Raw genomic sequence first — 20,428 nt, forward strand, 5'->3', positions numbered from 1 at the left:
AAAGGAAAGAGAAAAATGAGAGAGTATTTTTTTTATTCAGTCATCTTAACAAAAAATGGTGGAAATTTGAAACGATGTTTTGAAAGTTTGCACCGGATGGAATTGTGAAAATGGTTATGTACATGATTTATTTTGAAAAGAGGCATGTAGCAGACATATGTAATCTTATTAGATATTAGATTAGATTAGATTAAATATTAGATAATGTGGGGATAAACAATGTTTGATGACAGTTGAGATTGAGAGAGAGAACAGTCGAAAAAAAAAAAACAATTTTTTTTTTAATAATCACTTGTCAAATAAATGGAATGCCACATGTTTTAATATTAGCCTCTTCTACTTAGAAGTCAAAAAAACTTAAACACTCAGTTTCATTTAATATTAGAATATTAGAATATTAGATATTAGATTAGATTAGATAATAGATGTTATATATATATATACTGGATATCCAAAGACTCATGTACGTTATCTTTGTTATCTTTAAGATGTGGGTTTTGCTTCACAAGGACAAGCACCTTAGTACCTTACATGCTTAGGTCCCTAAGCGATAGTGCGAAAAATCGTTCAAATAAAGCAAAATGGACTTGCAAAATTCCGTTAGCCGTCATCCTCCACTGTTATGGTCCTAAAAAACAACTCTATCTCTTCTACCAGTCTCTTTTTCCCAAAATGTAATCCCCTGGAATCCATATCTAGAGATGACTTGGATGACATCAAGTAAACGAGATACTCACGAACTTCTCCCATATCATCTGGGGTAGTAATTATCTTCTTCACATGCTCATCTACTCGATCATCAGGAGCATTGTCAGCATACATATGCTTTCTGAGAGCCTGCAGTATCAACAACATTAATTGGAAATTTAATAGTTGTTTGTTATCTTTCTTTTTCATTACACTGCCTTTAATTGCTTTTACCTTCTGAGGGTTTGAATGTTATGAAGTCTTGCAGTGAGTGAGAAAATAATGATACTAAAACCAACTTAACAATGATATAATGAACCATTGTTATGCATACAAGAAATTTAAAAATAAAAAATAAAAAAAGGAAGAAGAAGAAGAAGAAACTAATCCTTTTGTTTCCTTGTTAATTGAACCAAAGAAAAGCGTGATATAGATCAAGGAATTTGCACCTGGAGGACCCGATTTAGATTAGCAATTTGTTCGGTCTTCAGGAACTTAGAATCCAGTAGCTCTTGAATCAACAATACCATCTCTGTGCTGACATTACTAGTCGCAAGATTTTCAATTATGCAAGATATGCAGGTATCATCAAACACAGATCTCATCCACCCAGGAACCTTTTGGAGTTTCAGTATCGCCACAGCTACATGAATTGCAGGTTTGTGATGATTAATGAAAGATTTTGATGACAAACATGGAGCTGCCAAAGACATTGCTAGCTCTTCCACGATCAGCCTGCACCAACTGCTCTTGTCAACCATTGCTGTCTCCTGCATATCCAGCTTTTCCCATCCCAAAATTATTGATAGGCAGATGCCAGAGTTCATAGCCACTCTAGGATCGCTGTAAAAAACCAACCCTTCTAACACAGCAATTACAGACATTAGGTAACCCATAGTGCATTTTGATTCCAAGTGCTTTTCACATAACTGGTCTGATAATCGGGTAAGCAACTCTAACAGACTGTAGGAAGCAACAAGCTTCACCAGAGAAGACCCAAAATGCATGAGTCTGCATAGGTCATGGCAATGGATGCCAATGAAGGATAGTGGTTCCGTCCTCTTTTGTGGATCAAAGAAATTGTGCCAATCAACAAACCCTGGTAGAACAGCAGGCAAACTGGAGCAACAAAAAAAAGTTAGCTTCAAAAACTTAGATCATGCTAGTGTGTTTAATAGGTGGTACTGACCTTATTAAAGAAAAGTAATTTAGTAAAAGCGCAAATATCAAAGTTTCTCCTATGCTTGTTCCCTCATCATGGTCCACCAAAGCAGTCCCCTTTAAGCTGGCAGCACGGATTGTGCTGTTGATTGCAGAGACGAGAGAAGAATTAAAAATAATAGTTTTTGAAGCTTCAACGAGTGCTTCATTGGTGGAGTGGTGCAAAACCAGGGAAAGAATTCCAATTACAACAAGCGTTTCAACATTCCACCTATCTGCAGCCTCTGAGGGGTTAAAGAACTTCATCAACTACAAAGAAAGTAGACTGTTTGGTTAACTTCCTACAACTGCAAGCAAATTAGAGCTGGTCAAAGTTAAATTAATCACCTTCATTATCACTGCAAGCCAATTTTCATCATCAATAAGAATCTCAGGCCGCACCAAACTTAAAATGTTAAAAATCAAAACTGAGGTGGCCATTAATATCTGTGGGGAATATGTGTGGCTTGAATCATAATAAAGAGTGTAGATTGCCTTCCCTAAGCCATACAAACATAATTGTTCTGAAGCAGCTGGAAAGATGTTAATAATGGTTTCTATGAGATTAACCACTGAAATTATGTCATGTTCTTGGCCACTATCCTTGGCAAGCTCTATTAACAAGCATACAAAAATTGTTGCTACATAGTTATCTCCCGCTGCTACTAGCCCTGCAATTGCTTGTGCATATGGAACTTGATCATTTCTTCCATGGACAATGATGTCTGTCCCATTTGAGCTATCGCTTCTGCAGAATTTCAGAATCTGATAAGACAATTGATTGCTGATTTTCTCTTGTTGAAACAACCATTTTAATGATGCCGAGTGAATTCCAGTAGAAGGAAAATCCCATTCATTTGCAGTCATCAGCTGGAAAAGGATCCCTTCAGCTTTCAAACTGTAGGGGATTTGGTAGCCCATTTCGGCAAGACCCCTGAAAAGACCATAAAGATTCACCAGTCGCATCACTGCAAGTGAATCAGCAGCCCCAGATTGTAAATCACTACAATTTACAAGAAGATAGTCCTCCAGAGAAGCTAAAACCAACCTCTCATCTGCAAGTCTGGAGAAGAAGATACTAAGGATGTGAGGAAAGCAATAGTATACCATCAAACAGAGTGATAGGAGGAAGATGAAATCATGAGATCAATTACCTTTCATCATACAAAGAACTGGTGTACAATATCAGCAAAATGGCAGATTGACAAGAAGACAATTCCAAATTATGAGAGCTCTTTTGACCAAGTAAAAACATCAAATCTACAGGATCAGATGGCAGATATAGAGCAGCATCTTTAATGGGTTGCCCAGAGTCATTTCCAAGAAGTACGTTCACAAGTGAACTGAGCATCAGATATACTCTGCATTTCATTTTCTCTGTAGGATATAAGCCTAGACATCCAAATGAGAAACTGAACCAAGATGCTGAAACCAGGGCCTTTGCAAGTTCCATGGCTTGGATATCAGAATCCTGAAGCAGTATTGAATGAAAAGTTTCCAGCACCCCAAGGACGATATTCTCCTCTATCTCATTGACAGCTGTTACAACCCAAGGCAATAAATGTGTTGTGCATATATCCACCACACACTTCCGTAGTTCCATGCTACTGGATTCGCTTAAATTTTCTTCATGACCGTACAGATATGCCTCTTTAAGTAGGTACAAGGAGTGCAAAAGTTGAATGGGATGTTTTTCGGAGATATCTAGACAGCCTAAAATGGCATGTTTTGATGCTTCTTGAACTAATCTTGCCAGGTTTAGAGTCCCATGAGAAGATGAAAGCTTCATAAGAGCTACGAAGACTGAACAGAGCATTATCAATGTCTGAGGAAGCATGCCCATCTCCCCCTCAGTATGCTTTTTAAGCATCCTTGTGAAAACAAGAGCTAACTCCTCTATTTGAGAATTAGATAACATCCCAGGACAATCAGAAACACAGTTCCATATGAGCTTTAGAGTCTGACTTTGAACGGGATGAAAAGGAACTTCAGCTACATATCTTACTACTGGAATCAGAGTAGAAAATCCAACAAAAAGCCTTTGTTTGAAGGCTTGGTCAGTCATTGATAAAAGATCAAGTACCAGAATGCAAGAGTTGACAACTGGATCCCTACATTCTGTTCATCAATAGACAAGTTCATTAGCACAAAACTAAATTTTGCAGTACAAACAGATGCTTTAAGTCACATGCATGGAAAGTACTTATTTTTTTGTTTAACTTACGGGGTATACAATTGAACAATCCTCACATGCATTAAGTCGCATTACTGTGAGATTTTTAGCAAATAATACAATCAGAATCAAGTTTTCCAAGCACACAACTTTATGATGAGAAAAATTGAGGCAAATTAGATTGGACTATTGCAAAATTTTACAGCAACTGAGTCATTGAATTCATATGTCAATTGTGGACCCTAGTTCAAAGGCATCATCTCTGGTTCCAGTGGCTAGTCTGATAGTTCATGTTGTATTACAAAGAGAGTACCATTTTTAAAAAAAATATGCAGAGCAAGTTTGTTCACCTGACAATCTAAGTATTTCAAACACATAATCTGCAATATTTTCTTCTACCAGGACTTGGATATGCTTTCCTGAAGCACCTTCGCAAGACAAATATTGAAAGAGTAAATCTAGTGTGCTCAGTTGAACTTGGCTATCTGACGAAAGCAATGGGCCTTTAATGGCCTCAGCAAAGATGGTATGCAAAGGAGGCCCATCTTTTCCATTTTCTGCTGCTATGAAGTAATCTGCTTCATACGAATTCATGCTGCTTGTGTCATTTGCATCCACATTAGCAAACAACCCTCTCTGAGACAAAACCGTCAGAAGTGCTAGGCAAGTATAATTGGAAAATTGTTAGTTGAAAGATGACAGTGATAATGATAAAGATGAGATGAAGGTGACTCAAAACTAAGTGCATCTGGATGAGTGAGTTTTCCATGCAGTGTCAGAGTGACTGCTGCATATGCCAATGAACTATTTGACAAGTCTCTTCCTATAGTTGAGCCAACATGCACACAGTAGGTTTCTAGACTACCATGGTATTTGAGAACTATAACAATTTTAGTCTCTTAGTATGAGAAAAAAATTACATAAAATATTGATGGTCATGGTCAAATAATCATGTAGTGGTCTGACTTATGTAATATCACGGTATGCATACTACCTACATATTCTCTAAAAGATGATTTAGTTTGTGACGTTCCTCTTCATATTATTCTGAAGATATTTGTGTGCCTATGGATCCTAAAAAACAAACCTTCAAGGGAAAAGGCTCTTGGCATCTGCCCAAAATGTTGTTCACATCTTGCTCCCTCTCCTTCCCAACGGAAATAACGAGGTACCGTACGTGAATTTTCCAGGAATAAGGAAAGAAATATTAGAAGCAGTTGAGACAAACCTAGACAATTCAAGCGGACATCATCAATTTGGGTCTTCATGAGGGCATCCATCACCAGGTGCAAGATCTTGGGACAAAAGGCCAGTAAAACATCAGTTCCATCTCCATCACCATCCTCTGATGCATACTGGAGAACAGATACCTTGTACAGAACAAAAAGGATCTCCCCACGGATCTCCTCACTGTGTTAAAGGAATAGAGGACTTAATAAAAAGTCATAGATTTCTTTGGTAAGTAGTATAATGTGGTGGATGTGTATGAAAAAAAAAAAAAAAGTCTCACAACCCAGGTTGCTTTTTTTGTTACCTTGGCAATTGAAGACCTGCAACAAGATTGGAAACAAGGCCATATTTGTCTTTGATGTGGGCATAGAGATTATATGTCTGACAGTTTAAGAGAACCCCTAAGCAGTGAAGCTGCAATTAAGAATTCATACAATGGAGGGCAGTGAGATGTCTTAAGGCTTAGAAAATATGACGCTCAGGAAAGATATTGCTTCCTCAGAAGTCAATGAATCTTTTAATGCGCCCCATTGTAAGCTCTAACCTTAATCATTAAATGCAATGATCCTCACGGTCTCGCTGATGCATAATTTTTGTTTTTTTTTCTTTTTAATTTTCCTTTTTATTACATCATGTAAAACATTTAATTATAGCTAGAAGAAAATAAATCATACAATAAACAGGTAATGTATAAAAAAAATAACCAACAAAGGATGAGATAATATCAACAGTATTCAATTTGAGGGCTCCGGATATGGGACTTAACTTTCAGGTCATCTCTCCCATACACACCTTTAAGCTTTCATGCTCAGACACTGACTCTAGTTCTCCATTACGAACTCTTACAGACTTTACAAGGTAAGTTAGATGACATCTTTGAGCTTATTTAGAAAAACCCGTCAATATTTTACAAGCTATCAAGCTGACACAGGGTTGAGTCCCAAGTAATCTCCACAGCTGTAAAATGGGTAAGCATGTTCATGTCCCAAAACAATTGGGTTCATTGACGTCATATAAGACCAAGTCAGGTTTGGGACTCTAGCTCACCCACTTAACTTGCAGCAGATGGAGATTCTTGGACGGGTATAGTGCCAGTGATGCTCTGAGCCGGTCTGGATTCCAATGACTTGGGAAACTGGTTGAGATAGATGAAAGCACCTTTTTCCTCTCTTCCTTACGTGCTCCCCCACACACACATTTGTTTGTTGGGAGGATGGGAGAGAGGGGTGATGAATATATCATATCTCAGATTTCCAATGCTCATAAATTCTAGAGACCAATTTCTTTCTTGGGAACTTGGTAACCTCCTAAGAAAATACTGCATAACCAATTCTTCACGCAGAATTTGAATGCCACGCATCAAGCACACATATTCTGTTTGTTCGATAAAGCCCAACCTTGCAATTGATTAAATTACGTAATGAAGTTGAATAAAGTCCATTCTAGGCTTCTTCATTTTTAGGCTCACTAACATAAGTGATAAATCAGCACAAGAAGCTAGATATTTCAGCAAGTGAAATAATAAAATTGAAAATTTCTCCGTAGCTCCTCATATGATTTGATTATCTCAAAAATCGCTATCGATTCTTATCTGAAATTATCTTCCAAGTAGAGAAAGCAACTGAATACAAGAATAGCAATAAAAGCTTGTTCAATTCGACCAAATTTGTCCAGCAACTCTTGCCTCTCCTTTTTTTTCTTTTTATTTTTTTCATTGTTGAGAAAATGTAGAATGAAATACAACAATTGAAATATTGAAATATCAATTTAACAAACCTAGATGCTACAGAACGAAGACTGGAAACTTCAGAAGAACATTACATAGGCTTAATGTAGAAAAAAAAATTTGTTGATGTGTTGAAAATAGATATGATCCGAAATGGTTCAATTCTCTGATTCTTTTTTTCTCCTTCTTATTAATAGGAAAATTTGAGTTGCTCGGAAGGCATTTCAAACCGAAGGTGCAGACTCTGAAGCTGTGAACGGAGTTTGAGATCAGAGAGAGAGACCGGATTGGATTAAGCGAAGAAGGTTTGAGACTTAGAAAAAAGAAAAATCAATCAATTCTCTGGTTCTCAGTTATACCATTCAATACAAAATAAAATAAAATTATGAAAACTAGGAAAAATTATCAAAAAATGTCACAGCAAACCAAGGCCACCACCAGAAACAGTTACGAATTACAAATTCGATTTTCCTTCGTTTTCCGTTATTTTCCGAACAACCAAAACAGAAAGTCGGGCAAGATATGATCGACAATACAACCATTTCAAAATTCACAATTAAATCAGATGGCATTACCGTAAACACCTGGCGGCGACTCCACGCCAACGCGCCGGACGCGAGGCGATCCGAAAGCATGGCGACAAACTGAGCGCACAGCGATCCATCACCGAAACCACAGAGATTGAGGATCAGATCAATGAGCTGGCGTGCGATGGGCTCGTCGTCGAAGGAAGAGAGAGCCTTGACGAGAGGGGAGACGAGGAGGTGGGAGTGGAGAGAACGGAGGGAGTGGAGGAATTGGGGCTGAGAGACGGCGAGGGAAAGCTGGGAGAGGGCGTAGGAGACGTGGAGAGTGGGAGAGAAAGGATCGGCGACCAGGTTGGAGAAGCAGAGGAGGCAGATGGAGCCGCCCTGTTGGGTGGGGAGGATGAGCGTGGATCGGTGCCCTTGGGAGCATATTGGAGCCGGGTCACAGTAGGATAAGGATTCCGCTTCTTCTTCGAGCTCCAGGTCCGGTTCTTCTGAATCGTTGAAGAGCATTGTCTCCGGTGCCTTCCGTTTTGAATTTTTGGCGCGAGGGAGTTGGGGATTGTGACCTTCCAATGCTGCTTATAAAAAGACTCAAATGGCTTTACTCGCGCAAATAAAAATTATAAAACTGACATGAAGATATTTGGGATTATACAATTTTCATACAAACTAACCTATTACTATTTCCTTACGAGAATAACTTATATAGGGAGGTTGCACAAAAGTCATCTTTTGTGCCATCAATAAGAAGTTGACACATCAGCCAATTTTATTAAACTTATACTTAAAACAAAAACTCAACCACACCAGATTATACTCTAATAAAATAAAAAATTAATTTTTTTTATATAAAAAAAAAAAACAGAATTGAAGGGGTGCCCGGTTGGTCACCCCTCCCCCACTTTGGGTGGCCTGGGGGTGGCCCGCGGCCACTCCCATGGCCTGGGGTGGCTCGCCAGCCACCCCAGATCCGGATCTAGGGTGGCTGGCCGCCACCCATGGCCAATGGGGTGGCCGGCCGCCACCCCAAGTGGGGGAGGGGTGGCTAGCCAGCCACCCCTTCAATTTTGTTTTGTTTTTTATTTTTTATTTATAATCTGGTGTAGTTAGGCTCTTTTTTAAAAACTTAAGTCTAATAAATTTAGCTTAGGTGTCACCTTCTGATTGGTGGCACAAAACTCACATTTTGTGCAACCTCCCTATATAAGTTATTCTCTTTTCTTATATATACATACCGTGCAACATCTATTACTATTGAAGTCATTATTGCTGCTGCTTTCACTGTTGACACTACAGTGCTGCGACAAATTTGCCTTTACTATTAATTTTTTACTGATGTAATTTTTTTTACCTATTGTAATTCGCCTATAAAAGGACGAACCCCCTCATTGTTGAGGTAGAAGCTTTTAGCCAAGTTCTGAAATTCCTCTCATTCTCTCTGTTTGTAATCTGTTATGCTCCTTGATTTCTTTTTATCATCTCCTGTTATTACTTTTGTAAGTAGTGCTACTTTCCATTTGAGCCAACAATTTTCGCAACACTTTTTTTGATAAAATATAAATTATTATGTGAATTTGCATGAAATTGTGATAAATGCGTACCCAAACGGCATCCATTTAAGGTATAGTAGATTCATTAGAAGAAAGAAGAAAAAAAAAACGAGGAGTATCAATTTTGGAGACCTTGGAAAATAAAATAAAGTTCCACGTTGAACACTCGATGGCATGTTATCCGAAAAGCAAATAATTTGTCATTATGCATGGATTTTCCAATTCACAATAGTCAAAGTTGGATACCACGAGAATGTATGCATGAATTTCCTGAACATCTCTCTTATGGGTCTACGGGTAACCACATGTATCTCGAAAAGGAAAATCAAAAGATCATTGACAAAAGCAAAACCGTGGTTCCCCCTCCCTCGCTCCCGTTAGTATTTTGCATACTTGAACAATCATCAACCTTTCTGGGTCGGGTAGCCGCATCAGATATCATGACTCATTATCTCCCCCGCCAAAGGCGCGCACACAAACACACACAACATCTGAGTAGTCAGAATCTGTTAAGCAAAGAAGAAACCACCAGAGAGAGAGAGAGAGAGAGAGAGATTAACATGAACAAACTGACTAGCGTTCCTGAACTTCCCAATCTAGGAGCATGAACCCATTTGAGTATATAACTTAAAAGTCTGGTACACAATGCATATTTCTGAACTGAGTGAATACAAACAAACAAAAAAACGAAAAACGAAATGGGCAAAAGAATATCATTTTGACAATATATCTTGCTGCTTGGCTCTGCTGAAGCCTCTAAGTTACACTCCATCATACCTTTCTTTCCCTATAACTCAAAATTCATTGACTTAACCAACATCTATGTCCCTCCCTTATTCTTTCAAGGAAGCTATACCCCCCCAGAACCCCAAAGAATAACATAGGCTTTTCCTTATTTTTCAAATAATCCGGGGTCTGATCTCTCATCTTTAAAACAATGGAAAGAAGGGAAAAAACCGAATGGAACACGAGGATACAGGACTTGAATTCCCTCTAAACAAAACTCATATGAGAAACTGTGTAAGTCTCAACCCTTTTCGGCTCTCAAGATTGCACAGCTAGCCTCTGAAGATGCTCGAAGAAAATTTGAAGGCTCACATCATCTGTGAAGATCACATCTGACCCAGACATGTCATTAGCATTATTGTACGTAGCTGACGGGTTCAATTTCGCCAATAAGAATCTAGCCTGTTCAGCAAGGGATGAGATAACGAAACCATATTAAGCTTCCAATATAAAATGAAAGTTAAAAATATCATATCAACCACATTGGTTGAACTACACATATTAATCCTAAGATAAACCACAAAAAAATAAAATAAAATAAAAATAAAAAATAAAAATAAAAAGTAGTTTTACATCACCAGACTGAGAAACTCCGGTGACCAAAATCAACCATAAACATGGCAGTAGAAATTGTATTGCACATGCTGAGGATTTGAAGACAGCAGTTACATCATGTATAAATGTGACAGATATTTTGCTTTCTGTAAGATATGAACATAACACCTAAGCCTACCCCAGCTAACCCCTTTGTCATCTAAAAGCCAAGACCAGGGTACTTCAAGAGATGTGCCAAAATCACTGGTTTTTTGCCAGCTTAAATACAAACATTGAAATCAAAGTTGAATAATTAAAAGATCAGTCCTCCAAAAATTTTCAATATTTACAACCGTCACCTGACTAAACCATTGCCTAGGTCATCTTGGCACTGGTAATCCAGGTTAAGAGTTATGGGTCAAAGTAACACTAGTCTGATCTCAAAAAGTGGTTTGAAAGAGTAATTCTATTCATCACCTTATTATCCCTCTCTCATCCCTTCAAAGCTGATGTAAAATGGTCCCCCCAACCAAAAAATCAATCCCCATGCGCCAAATGTTGCCAAATGTTATGGGGATCACGTCACATCAACTTTGGGGGGATGGGAAGGGGATGATAGGGTGATATATAGCATTACTCAATTTAAAATATAATTCGAACAACTTTGATAATAGTGATCCCATAATATATTTCAAGAGATATAGTTGAGACAGATTTATGTACATGTAGTAAACAGAACAGGGCCCAAGTTAGTTGCTTTTCTTTCCATTTAAATTTCAAGTCCAAACAAGGAAAATTTATTTGAAATGGAAGGAAGAAAACAAAAAAAAATGATAGGTAAAAAGATTATTTTTGTTTTCTTCCTTACCTTTCAAATAAATTAGAATAGGTATGAAAGGAGAAAGGGAACAAAAAGCACGTGTTACTGCAAAACTTTACAATTCGGAAGGGAGCTTGACAAGCATGCACCATTTCAAAATAAAGGTGTTCATTGCAATAGTTTGATTGTAATGCTATCCATTCCAACTCACATAGGGAGAGACACACCCTCAGCCCTCCTGGTGCCAGGGCCCATGTGGTAGTGACAAAAGTTGACAATCATCACTTTAATTTACTGAATTTATTTAGAAGTAATCTTCTACTCCTTCCACACCAAAATTGATAAGACAATAAATATAAAAACTTACTAAAATATCCTTAGCTGCATCAAGGTCAGTTCAAATTTGTAAAAAAGGTGGTTCAAAGTTAAGGGTAATATGAAAAAGTTAATATAGTTTTAAACTCCCATATATTTTGGGGTAACCCCAATAAAGAAAGCACCCGATCTATTTTGGGATGAAATATTAACAGTGTGATTAGTAAGTTCAATGAGTAGATAATTTTTGAAGGATAATGCAAACATTGAACGTTTCTAATTAGATTTCAATGATGAATGTTCGATGGTTTTCAACTTAGTTAATATTCTAAAAATTAACTTTTATTCACAGAAGGACAAGCTCTAAGACCAAGCTTAACTTTTATAGATAATTTGATTCCCCAACTACAGTATCTAGATCAAGATTTAACTTGTTGAAAATAATGCAAAAGGCTAATAAATTCGTAAATACAAAAGAGGAGCCAAGGACAAAAGCTTCACTTGGCCAAGACAAATAGCATAAGCTTAACTTAAGAGCAAACTTTACCAAAAACTAAGCATAGTAATATATTTAATATCAACACAAGAACAATAGTCCAGGAAAATATATCCTATAGTTAGTGCATATATGCGTATCCTGAGAAGGAAACATAAAATTTGCAAGAAAAAGGACACCCATAAATTAACTTTGCAAAAACATCGAGCCAACCTTTAGAACTGAAAATGAGAGCATGATCTAATTTAGCAGAAGTTAAAAGCAATTAGCAGGTCTGCTAGCCAAGTGTGCCCCATGTGGGTTTTGGATCCAAGACATGAGAGGGAAGATATTTGAGGCTACCATTTTGCAGCCTAGAATTGTCATTCAATCAAAACAAATGCAACAAAGTCCACAATTATATCAAAAAATTTGCCACTATGCAGATTCGAGACATAAACCTTTGCCTTGTCACCAGATGCCAACAATGGCAAAGTAAAAGGACCATTCAAGCAATCCATCTCAAGAGAATCTCATCTAGCTACTCTTTCTAGTGACTATTTTACTGTTATAAAGAGAATGCAAAATTACATACCACAGAATCAGTTTTTATAAATGTTTGGATAGCTAGCTTGGGCTAAGACTAATTGACTGAAGAAAAATTAGGAATGGTGCAGCAACCCATTAGAAGAAAATGCATTCTGGAAGAAGAATTAATAACAATGACAAGTACAGCATTCAGAAAACTGAAACTTGAAGAACTCTACAAACCTGGGAGCCATGCTGATCGCATACCACCAATCTAGGGACAGGGAAACGTTCCCGAATGATCAGTTGGGCATCATCATGAGGAGCTTGAAGTAGTTGTGCAAATGCCTGATAGAAAACACATATTATAAGTTAGATGGAAAAGTTTATCAGACACATGCACAACCTAGGGAACCAATCACTTAATTGGAACTTAAAACTTCTAAAGACTTCAGTTATGGATTGGTCAAAACTATCGAAACATTTAAAAAAGTGCAGTAACCATAATCTTTACAGAACGTATATCTATGACAATAAATTTCAGGCCAACTTCTAACGTCTCAACCATTTCCAGGACAATTATTGTAGAAACCTGGTGTTCTGGCTGATTATGGTATCCTGCATTACGCCACTGAGCTATTTGCATTCCATGGAAAATTACGACACTGAAATAAGAATCCAGCAAGAGAATACGGTCAGCTGCAATGGAAGCCACATCCAACAATGCTGGTGCAGGCAGCGAATTGAATGAATATGATATCAGCGATGGTTGGATCATAACAGCGGCATTGGGGATATTTTCCCGGTTTAACAACATGCGGAAATAGGCAGTCTCATCTGGACTGTTGTTAAAAACCTGCCAGTACCCCATAAACCCACCCAAAAAAAGGTGTAAATTAGACACGTGTAAACATGTTATATAAGATAACAAAAGAAAAAAAGAAGAACATGAAAACCACCAAGTTAATACCTGTACAAATTGCGATCGTCGCAGATTAAACAGAAACTGAGGGAACAACGAAAAAGAAGGATTTAATGTAAAAGAAGCTGGATCATCCTTCCGGTAGTCACCAAATTTCGAACAGAGGCGAATGAGAGACCGATCCAACCACCGTGTAGCATCAAACCCTTCCTGAATAATATAAAATCAATCATCATGAGGTTTACTTTGCTTTAGGGTTGAAGAGCTTCAATATAGAAATATAACATATCTATAGTTGCACTAGTGAAAAAGCAAGAAATCAGAAATCCCAGTGTTTTATAAAAACAAGATTTTAGAGGTAGCTGCAATCTGCTCTTAAAATACAAAATAATCAAAACTTCAGACTCCGCATACAAATGCTAACAAGAAGATCATTTGATTAAAAGGGAACTGGATTGATTAAAAGCAGAAGTTCAGATGCAGGCAGCATTACACTCAAATAAAAAAGTCAAGTTCCAAATATCTTCGTACTTGACGCCACACATAAAAACTCTCTATATATTTTGTTCTTTCTTTTCTCTAAGAATAGAACTTGCTGTAGATTAAATGTATGAGGATTAAGAGACAATAAACACAAGCAGAAAATTAGGGATACAACAGATGGTCAAATACATATGACTGTTAAAAAAAATAAGTCAACAGCAGTCAACAAAATTTGTAAAATACCTCTATCTCCATTTTCAGGGAAGTCAATCTTGCCATTACCACAGCAGAAGTCTCCTGATCAAATCCTTGTACCAATTCCTGTAAAGGCAACATTTTTCCTGTCAGCATTAACCTCCACTTTATGGATTTCTAATGCATTCTAAATTATAAACTGAAATAATGGAGAAAACTATCGAGCGAGATCTCCAATCAACGAGTAGAGATAAACGGAACTCAGCAGTTAATAGGGGGTTAATTGTAGAAGAAATATAAACTGTGAGAGATTAATTATCATGCAACAAAACATACAGGCTGAAGTATGGCCAACCATTTAACAGAAGCTTCAATCAACCTAGGCATACTATAATTTGAATATTCATGAAGAAGGCAATCTTCGAGGAACAAAACTGGCACTAATGCAGCATGGAGACATAAAACATGATGACCAATCAATATCATAAGAACATACAGACAAAGTTTCTTAGAGACATGGACACGCACACATTTGCGGCAGGAACTCCCCTGCCAATCTCCCTCACCAACTATTTGCCTATACCATATCAAATTCATGACAATAGAATTCATCTCAAGAGTTCCCACAGATTATTCTACCACAGTCCACATCACATATCAAAATGCACTTCCAGAAACAATTCAATACACTTTTGTACAACAACCAGAAGAGGCCAGGGGGCTTTTCCAGCAGATAAACTAAAAGATATAACAATGTCCTCACTATTTAATTTTGCATTTATCTATGATATGTCCTAGTTAGGTGGTTGTCTTATACTGTATATTGAACCCAGTAAATCTCATAAACTTTAAGGTTTTCATGCCTTCAAAGTCATAAAAAACATGAAGTCAACAACAACAACCCATATCAAAGGGACAAAAGGTTCGGTTGTTTCTTGTGCAATAACAGAAATGACCTCCTTAAATGGCATAAAAAAAAGATACGGAAACTAAAAAGGCAAACCTCTGAACTAACAGCACTATCAATCCATCTTCTACTAATAGTTGTCACTCGAAGCATTAATTGACCTTCGGGGTTTTGATAACTGCAATTACATTTAAGACCATAAAAAGTCAATCACATTCCAAATAAAGAAAAAGAGGCACACACGTTCTCCATGTGCATATGGTAGTCTCACATTGATACAATCTGCCAACATACCTTGTAAGAAACTGCAAGTACAACAGCGGATTAACAGTTCCTGGAGTATTTGACCGCTCACTTGATGAAAGATCGAAAAACACTGTCAAGCAAGTGCTTTTATCAAGACCACACATTTTCCATGCTGTTGTACCCCCTTCCCCGATGACAGTATCAGCTACGACAGGTCCTTTCTGCAGGGTTTGCAATAATCAGCATCAAACCCCACCATTACACATTTGGTCCAATTTTCTTTACATGGACCTTAAACAAACTTCAAATAAAATACCAACAAGCTAAGCAAAATCAGGCTTGTTAGTATTAATTGGTCCCACCTTTTCCAAAGATATGCAAGGTCCAATTATCCCCTGGATTTTGATGTCCTTTGAACAATTGATCTCGAGTGTGCCACTGAAACAAATTAGTTGCAAGTGAGATTGCAATTAATTACAACCTAAAACACGGGCCATGAATAGGGAAAATGATAGGATAAGGACAAAGCAACAGAAGATAAAATTTAAAATTAAAAGGTGTACGTGTCGATTGTGCAAGTAAGAGATGCTAGAATTTGAGAAGTCTTACTCTCAGAGCCACCCCCCCCCCCCCCCCTCCTCTCTCTTTTCCCCTTCTTCCCACCCATTCTTACACCACAAAATCGCTTATTTCTTCTTCTCTCCCTGGTCCCCAAAGTGACTCCCTTGTTGTAATGGGTGACACTAGGATCGACATTGCCATTTACAGAAAAATGGTCATTTTCCTGAATAGATCTTATACCTTTTAGCTCTTAAGGAAAGATGATACACGCATTATCATATAACAAGAGGAGAGAGTTCACTTCCTTGCCAGAAGCGGTAGTTAGATAGCCAAAAAATTCTCCTTGAGGTTGCCATTAGAAGCATTTTTTTTTTCTTTTTTAATTGTAAATTCGCTATTAGAAGCTTTTGCACTATCCACTTCTTGATTGCCTTCTCTACTGATAAAATCACTTTCTCTATTCTTTTTCATTTCCTTTCTTTCTTCGTTTATGAGTGATGCCTCATTCTTCTAACTGAAATTTCCCACTTCCACTGATCCTATTAATGTTCCTGATTGGAAAAATACTTCTAAAGCCACTAGTTATTCCATCACAAGTAAACAGCTAGATCTATAAACTCTAAAGTCAAAATCCAAGAACCATAATCCTGGCGCAGCAGCACCAATGCACCACCAGTGTTGAATGTTTATCTTACAGAGCTTAAGTGGTGCTAGAGAAACAAGTTAAAAGAAACAAAATATGTCAAAACAAGGGGAAAATTTAAGACTCAGAAACATTAGGTCAGATGTTATTGAAAAAGAAAAGGAAACCTCAAATTTTAAAGATGAACTCACTTAAAACAAAGTCCAAGAGACTGCTCCCCTTCTTCAAACACATGCTTGAAAGAGTCTTTAAATACAGAATGACCAAAACTTTCAGCTAGAACAACAAGGCCACCAGTCTTTTCAATAGCAATTTTCATTTCTGCAACCCCAACCTATATATTTAAAATGCCAAGAGTCAAAGCATAATCAAATACAATCCACAGTGCATAAACGTTCTGATTATCAAATGGACATGTGATGACTCTGATTTAATAATTGGCTGCAACTATAAGCAATTAAAAGTTTGACATAGAGGCCAAAAGACATGTTTCTAGCTTTTACAAGATACTAAGAAAAAAAAAATGCCACAAAACACCCAACAAAAAAAGTACTAAAAAACCTAAATGCAAAAATCAGTTATGCAGTATGTGAGCATACATAAAAAATATAAACCAAAGAATTTAGAAGTCACAACAGAATTAAGAAGCTGACCAACACAGACCTGATCAAGAGCAGATGCAAAAAGGTCTAAAACATGACCCTGGCTGACCAGTTGATTTGCAATACTTTCATAGAATTTGACCGCTTTCTTAAAATAAGGTGCTGCATCCTTATCAAGATCTTTATGTGAACGTACAGGATCTGACAGATCCTTTGATACAATCTGCAAAACTTTATTAAAATCAATAATCATGAACTTAAAAGAATATCATATCCTTGAGCATTCACAGGTTGTGAATTAGGATTATGGTGAGGTGTGGGCAGTGAAACAAGGGTTATGGTGACTTGTGGCGACAAAAAACAAAAGCGACAGATACATCACAAACTCTAGAACTTTGAATAAAAAAAATAATGATTTCCAAGAAGTAAATTCCAGATCAAAGAGGAGTTTGTCTTTCCACAAGCAATGGATCATAGACCAGTCTTAGGTTTGATTGATGAAAACATTGAATAGAAAAAAGATGCAAAGTTGGCATGGAGTTGGGTTTTAATGTATTAGATCAATGGTATCTGAAAATCTGGAAAAAAGATTGTCAACATATGAATTTAAAAAATGAAAGCATAAAATTAACTACATGAATAACTCCACTAAATAGGAATGGGAATAAGAATTCAATTCATTACATCAAGAGACCCAATGTATGGCACTTCATCCACATGAAGGGCAAGATCTAAGAGTAGAGTATGTCCGGCACCATAAGGTCATTTAGGTAAAATTTACACAACAAACATTATCATCTGGACGAACTCCTAATAGTATCAGCTAAATTCATGCGCATTGCAAAATAATATAAAGTGCCTTGCCATTAGCTGCCAAGATTTAGTTCCACATTATCAGGCATTCCTAGTACTACAAAAAAGGTGTATCAAGAAAGGTGACTTAAGACAGCATAAGATAAAGATTAAGAACTACAAGAACCATGTATAACACCAATAAAACAGACAATACAACCGGGAAAATCGATTCAAGGATAAGATAACATCAAGCACAAATTACAAGCAGGTGAGTCAAAATAGTTATTTTTTATTCTCTCTTTTACCGTGCCAGGCCCTTCCGTGCAAGGACCGCCAACCAGAGCTATAATCCGCGCACCAGTGCCCATCGAACAAGCTCCAAGCAATCCGGCCGCAACACTTAGAGCCACGCCTGTACACCGTGATGCCCGACTCCCAGGCGGAATAGGCCACTGATCCGTTTGCAACTCATCCAACAGCTGAAATGCAGAACAAACACAAAACCCAATTCTCAACAAATCAAAAACGATCCCTACATAACCAAAGCACACAATGGGATCCCATAACCCACCGCATTGAGCGTGTACTCGCAATCCGAAGCGGGCAACAAGAACCGCGTAATGCCCGAATTTGGAAACGCATTCGGTGCCACCTTCTGGTACCCCACTCCACCAGTTCGCCGAGCCGAAACGCCGAGCCCCAAGTGCTCCAAAACCTGCTCCTTGGTAATCTCCTTGCTGCCCCGAAAGACGTAAACCTTGGACATCTCCGAGAAGCCCAATTCATGCACCTGAACCTGAGTCCCAAACGAAACGAAGCCAACGAGCGCGTTCTCCGGCAACAACCCGATGGCACGCTTTAGCGCCGATTTCACAAACCCCATCTCCTCCTCGATCATGCAGGTATCGAGCACGAAGAGAAAGACGGGCGGGAGCGAAGAAGAATCAAGATTAGGATTAGGGTTAGGGTTTTGGGGGAGCGCGTATTGGATGGTGGTGTATTGCGCATAGAGCTCGCCGGGGAGGTTGGTCTCGGAGATCATGGAGTAGTGAGGGGGGAAGTGGTTGCGCTGGTAGCAGAAGGGGCAGATCCAGATCTTGGCCGCGAAGTCCACGCGCGCGAAGGGGTTGAGGACGGCCGAGCAGGTCTTGCATCGGAGGGGAGCGTAAGGGAGCGTGGGGATATCCGGGTGGGGGCGGATCGGAGAAATGGACGCCGCGAGTGGGATCACGCACTTGCTGGCCTCCACCTTGGTGCGCGGCCAGACGTTCCACGACATGCGCACTCCGTCGAGACCCTCGGGATCTGTGCTGGCCATCTCCGACATCTCACTTTTGTCTAAAGGATTCAGATTCTGCGGAATTCAGGTGAATTGGAAATTGGGTTTATGCGAATTTTGTGATCGATGTGGAGGGAGAGAAAGAGGGGCGACCCCTTGAGAAATAAAGAGAGAATGGGGTCACCGCAAATAGAACGATGCGTTTGGGGGCTTTTGGTGAATCTATGTATGAGCTAAAACGCGTAATTCTGGATCTAATGCTTCGCATATGGTATTAGTATTTCCATTCTTGTACGCAGATCAACGAGGGGAATTCATCCACCACTTTCTCTTTCTACTGTAACGCCAACGAAACAAATGTCGTAGGTGGGGGTCGGGGTGGGAACTGTTTATTTGTTTCCATTATATATATATATATATATATATATATATATAAAATTAAATTATTGGATTTATGTGGTTTTTTATTTTTCTGTGCTGGACCTCAAATAAAACTTTTGGATAGTTTGTTTGTTTTTTTTTTTTTTTTTTTTTTAATTAAAAAGGTGGGAAGGGGCGACCAGTGTAATTTTTCCCTTTGAGCGTTACCATCGGGGTTCTCACCCGTTGTGGAATATCCGATTTGAGCCATAGCTACTGTCTGGGAAGGCGAGCCTGTCACCATAACCCCACAAAGGTGTGAGCCAGTAGAGCCCCTTCAAAGTAGCATCTGATTCACGCATCTACTACTGCAAGCGGATTCGAACACGCGACCACTAGGATGAAAGGAATTCTTCTACCAACTCAACTACCACCCTTGTGGTAAACTTTAGGATCGTTTTGCTTCCGTGTAATATATCTTTTAAAAATATTTTTTGTATTTTTTGTATTTAATGTGACTGAAAATAAAATTCACCAAACAAATTTATTTAGCTTTAAAAAATGGTTTTTGTTTTTTTGTTTTTTTTATTTTGTAAATCAATTTTTTGTATTTAGGTCATTCACTTGAAATGAGCCATCTAAATTGAACCAGATAAGCATTTAATAGGGATAAGATTAGGGTTATATATTATATGTTTAACAGTTGAGTTTAGATTATATTACAAAAGTAATTTTAGAACAAGCGTTCACAAATGTGATGTGGCTTTTAAAATAATCAATAGATTATAATTAAATTATTTAATATTATGATTAGGTTATTAAGATTATTTGAACAAATGGTGAAAATTATTTTTCCGACAGTTGAGCATGGGTTTGATCCA

General features: G+C 38.0%; 2 protein-coding genes across 2 annotated transcripts; both read right to left on the bottom strand.

Moving 5' to 3' along the window:
* Positions 1-477: 477 nt before the first annotated feature.
* PRD1 (putative recombination initiation defect 1) lies at positions 478-8,081 on the bottom strand. The gene is made up of 9 exons (XM_059592062.2): positions 7,592-8,081; positions 5,595-5,704; positions 5,289-5,470; positions 4,411-4,719; positions 3,042-4,005; positions 2,236-2,950; positions 1,877-2,157; positions 1,137-1,806; positions 478-837 (listed from the first exon to the last, which is right to left on the bottom strand). The coding sequence occupies exons 1-9, from the start codon at positions 8,054-8,056 to the stop codon at positions 601-603; spliced, it is 3,933 nt and encodes a 1,310-aa protein (XP_059448045.2). The 5' UTR covers positions 8,057-8,081; the 3' UTR covers positions 478-600.
* Positions 8,082-9,670: 1,589 nt separating this feature from the next.
* On the bottom strand, positions 9,671-19,559 carry LOC132176960 (protein transport protein SEC23 E). The gene is made up of 12 exons (XM_059589126.2): positions 18,480-19,559; positions 18,214-18,387; positions 17,175-17,336; positions 16,703-16,845; positions 15,670-15,745; positions 15,356-15,528; positions 15,158-15,239; positions 14,203-14,280; positions 13,525-13,686; positions 13,147-13,410; positions 12,798-12,902; positions 9,671-10,284 (listed from the first exon to the last, which is right to left on the bottom strand). The coding sequence occupies exons 1-12, from the start codon at positions 19,233-19,235 to the stop codon at positions 10,141-10,143; spliced, it is 2,319 nt and encodes a 772-aa protein (XP_059445109.1). The 5' UTR covers positions 19,236-19,559; the 3' UTR covers positions 9,671-10,140.
* Positions 19,560-20,428: the final 869 nt, after the last annotated feature.

This window comes from Corylus avellana, chromosome 4 (genome assembly GCF_965113065.1).
Source record: "Corylus avellana chromosome 4, dhCorAvel1.hap1.2, whole genome shotgun sequence".
NCBI classification, from domain to species: Eukaryota; Viridiplantae; Streptophyta; class Magnoliopsida; order Fagales; family Betulaceae; genus Corylus; species Corylus avellana.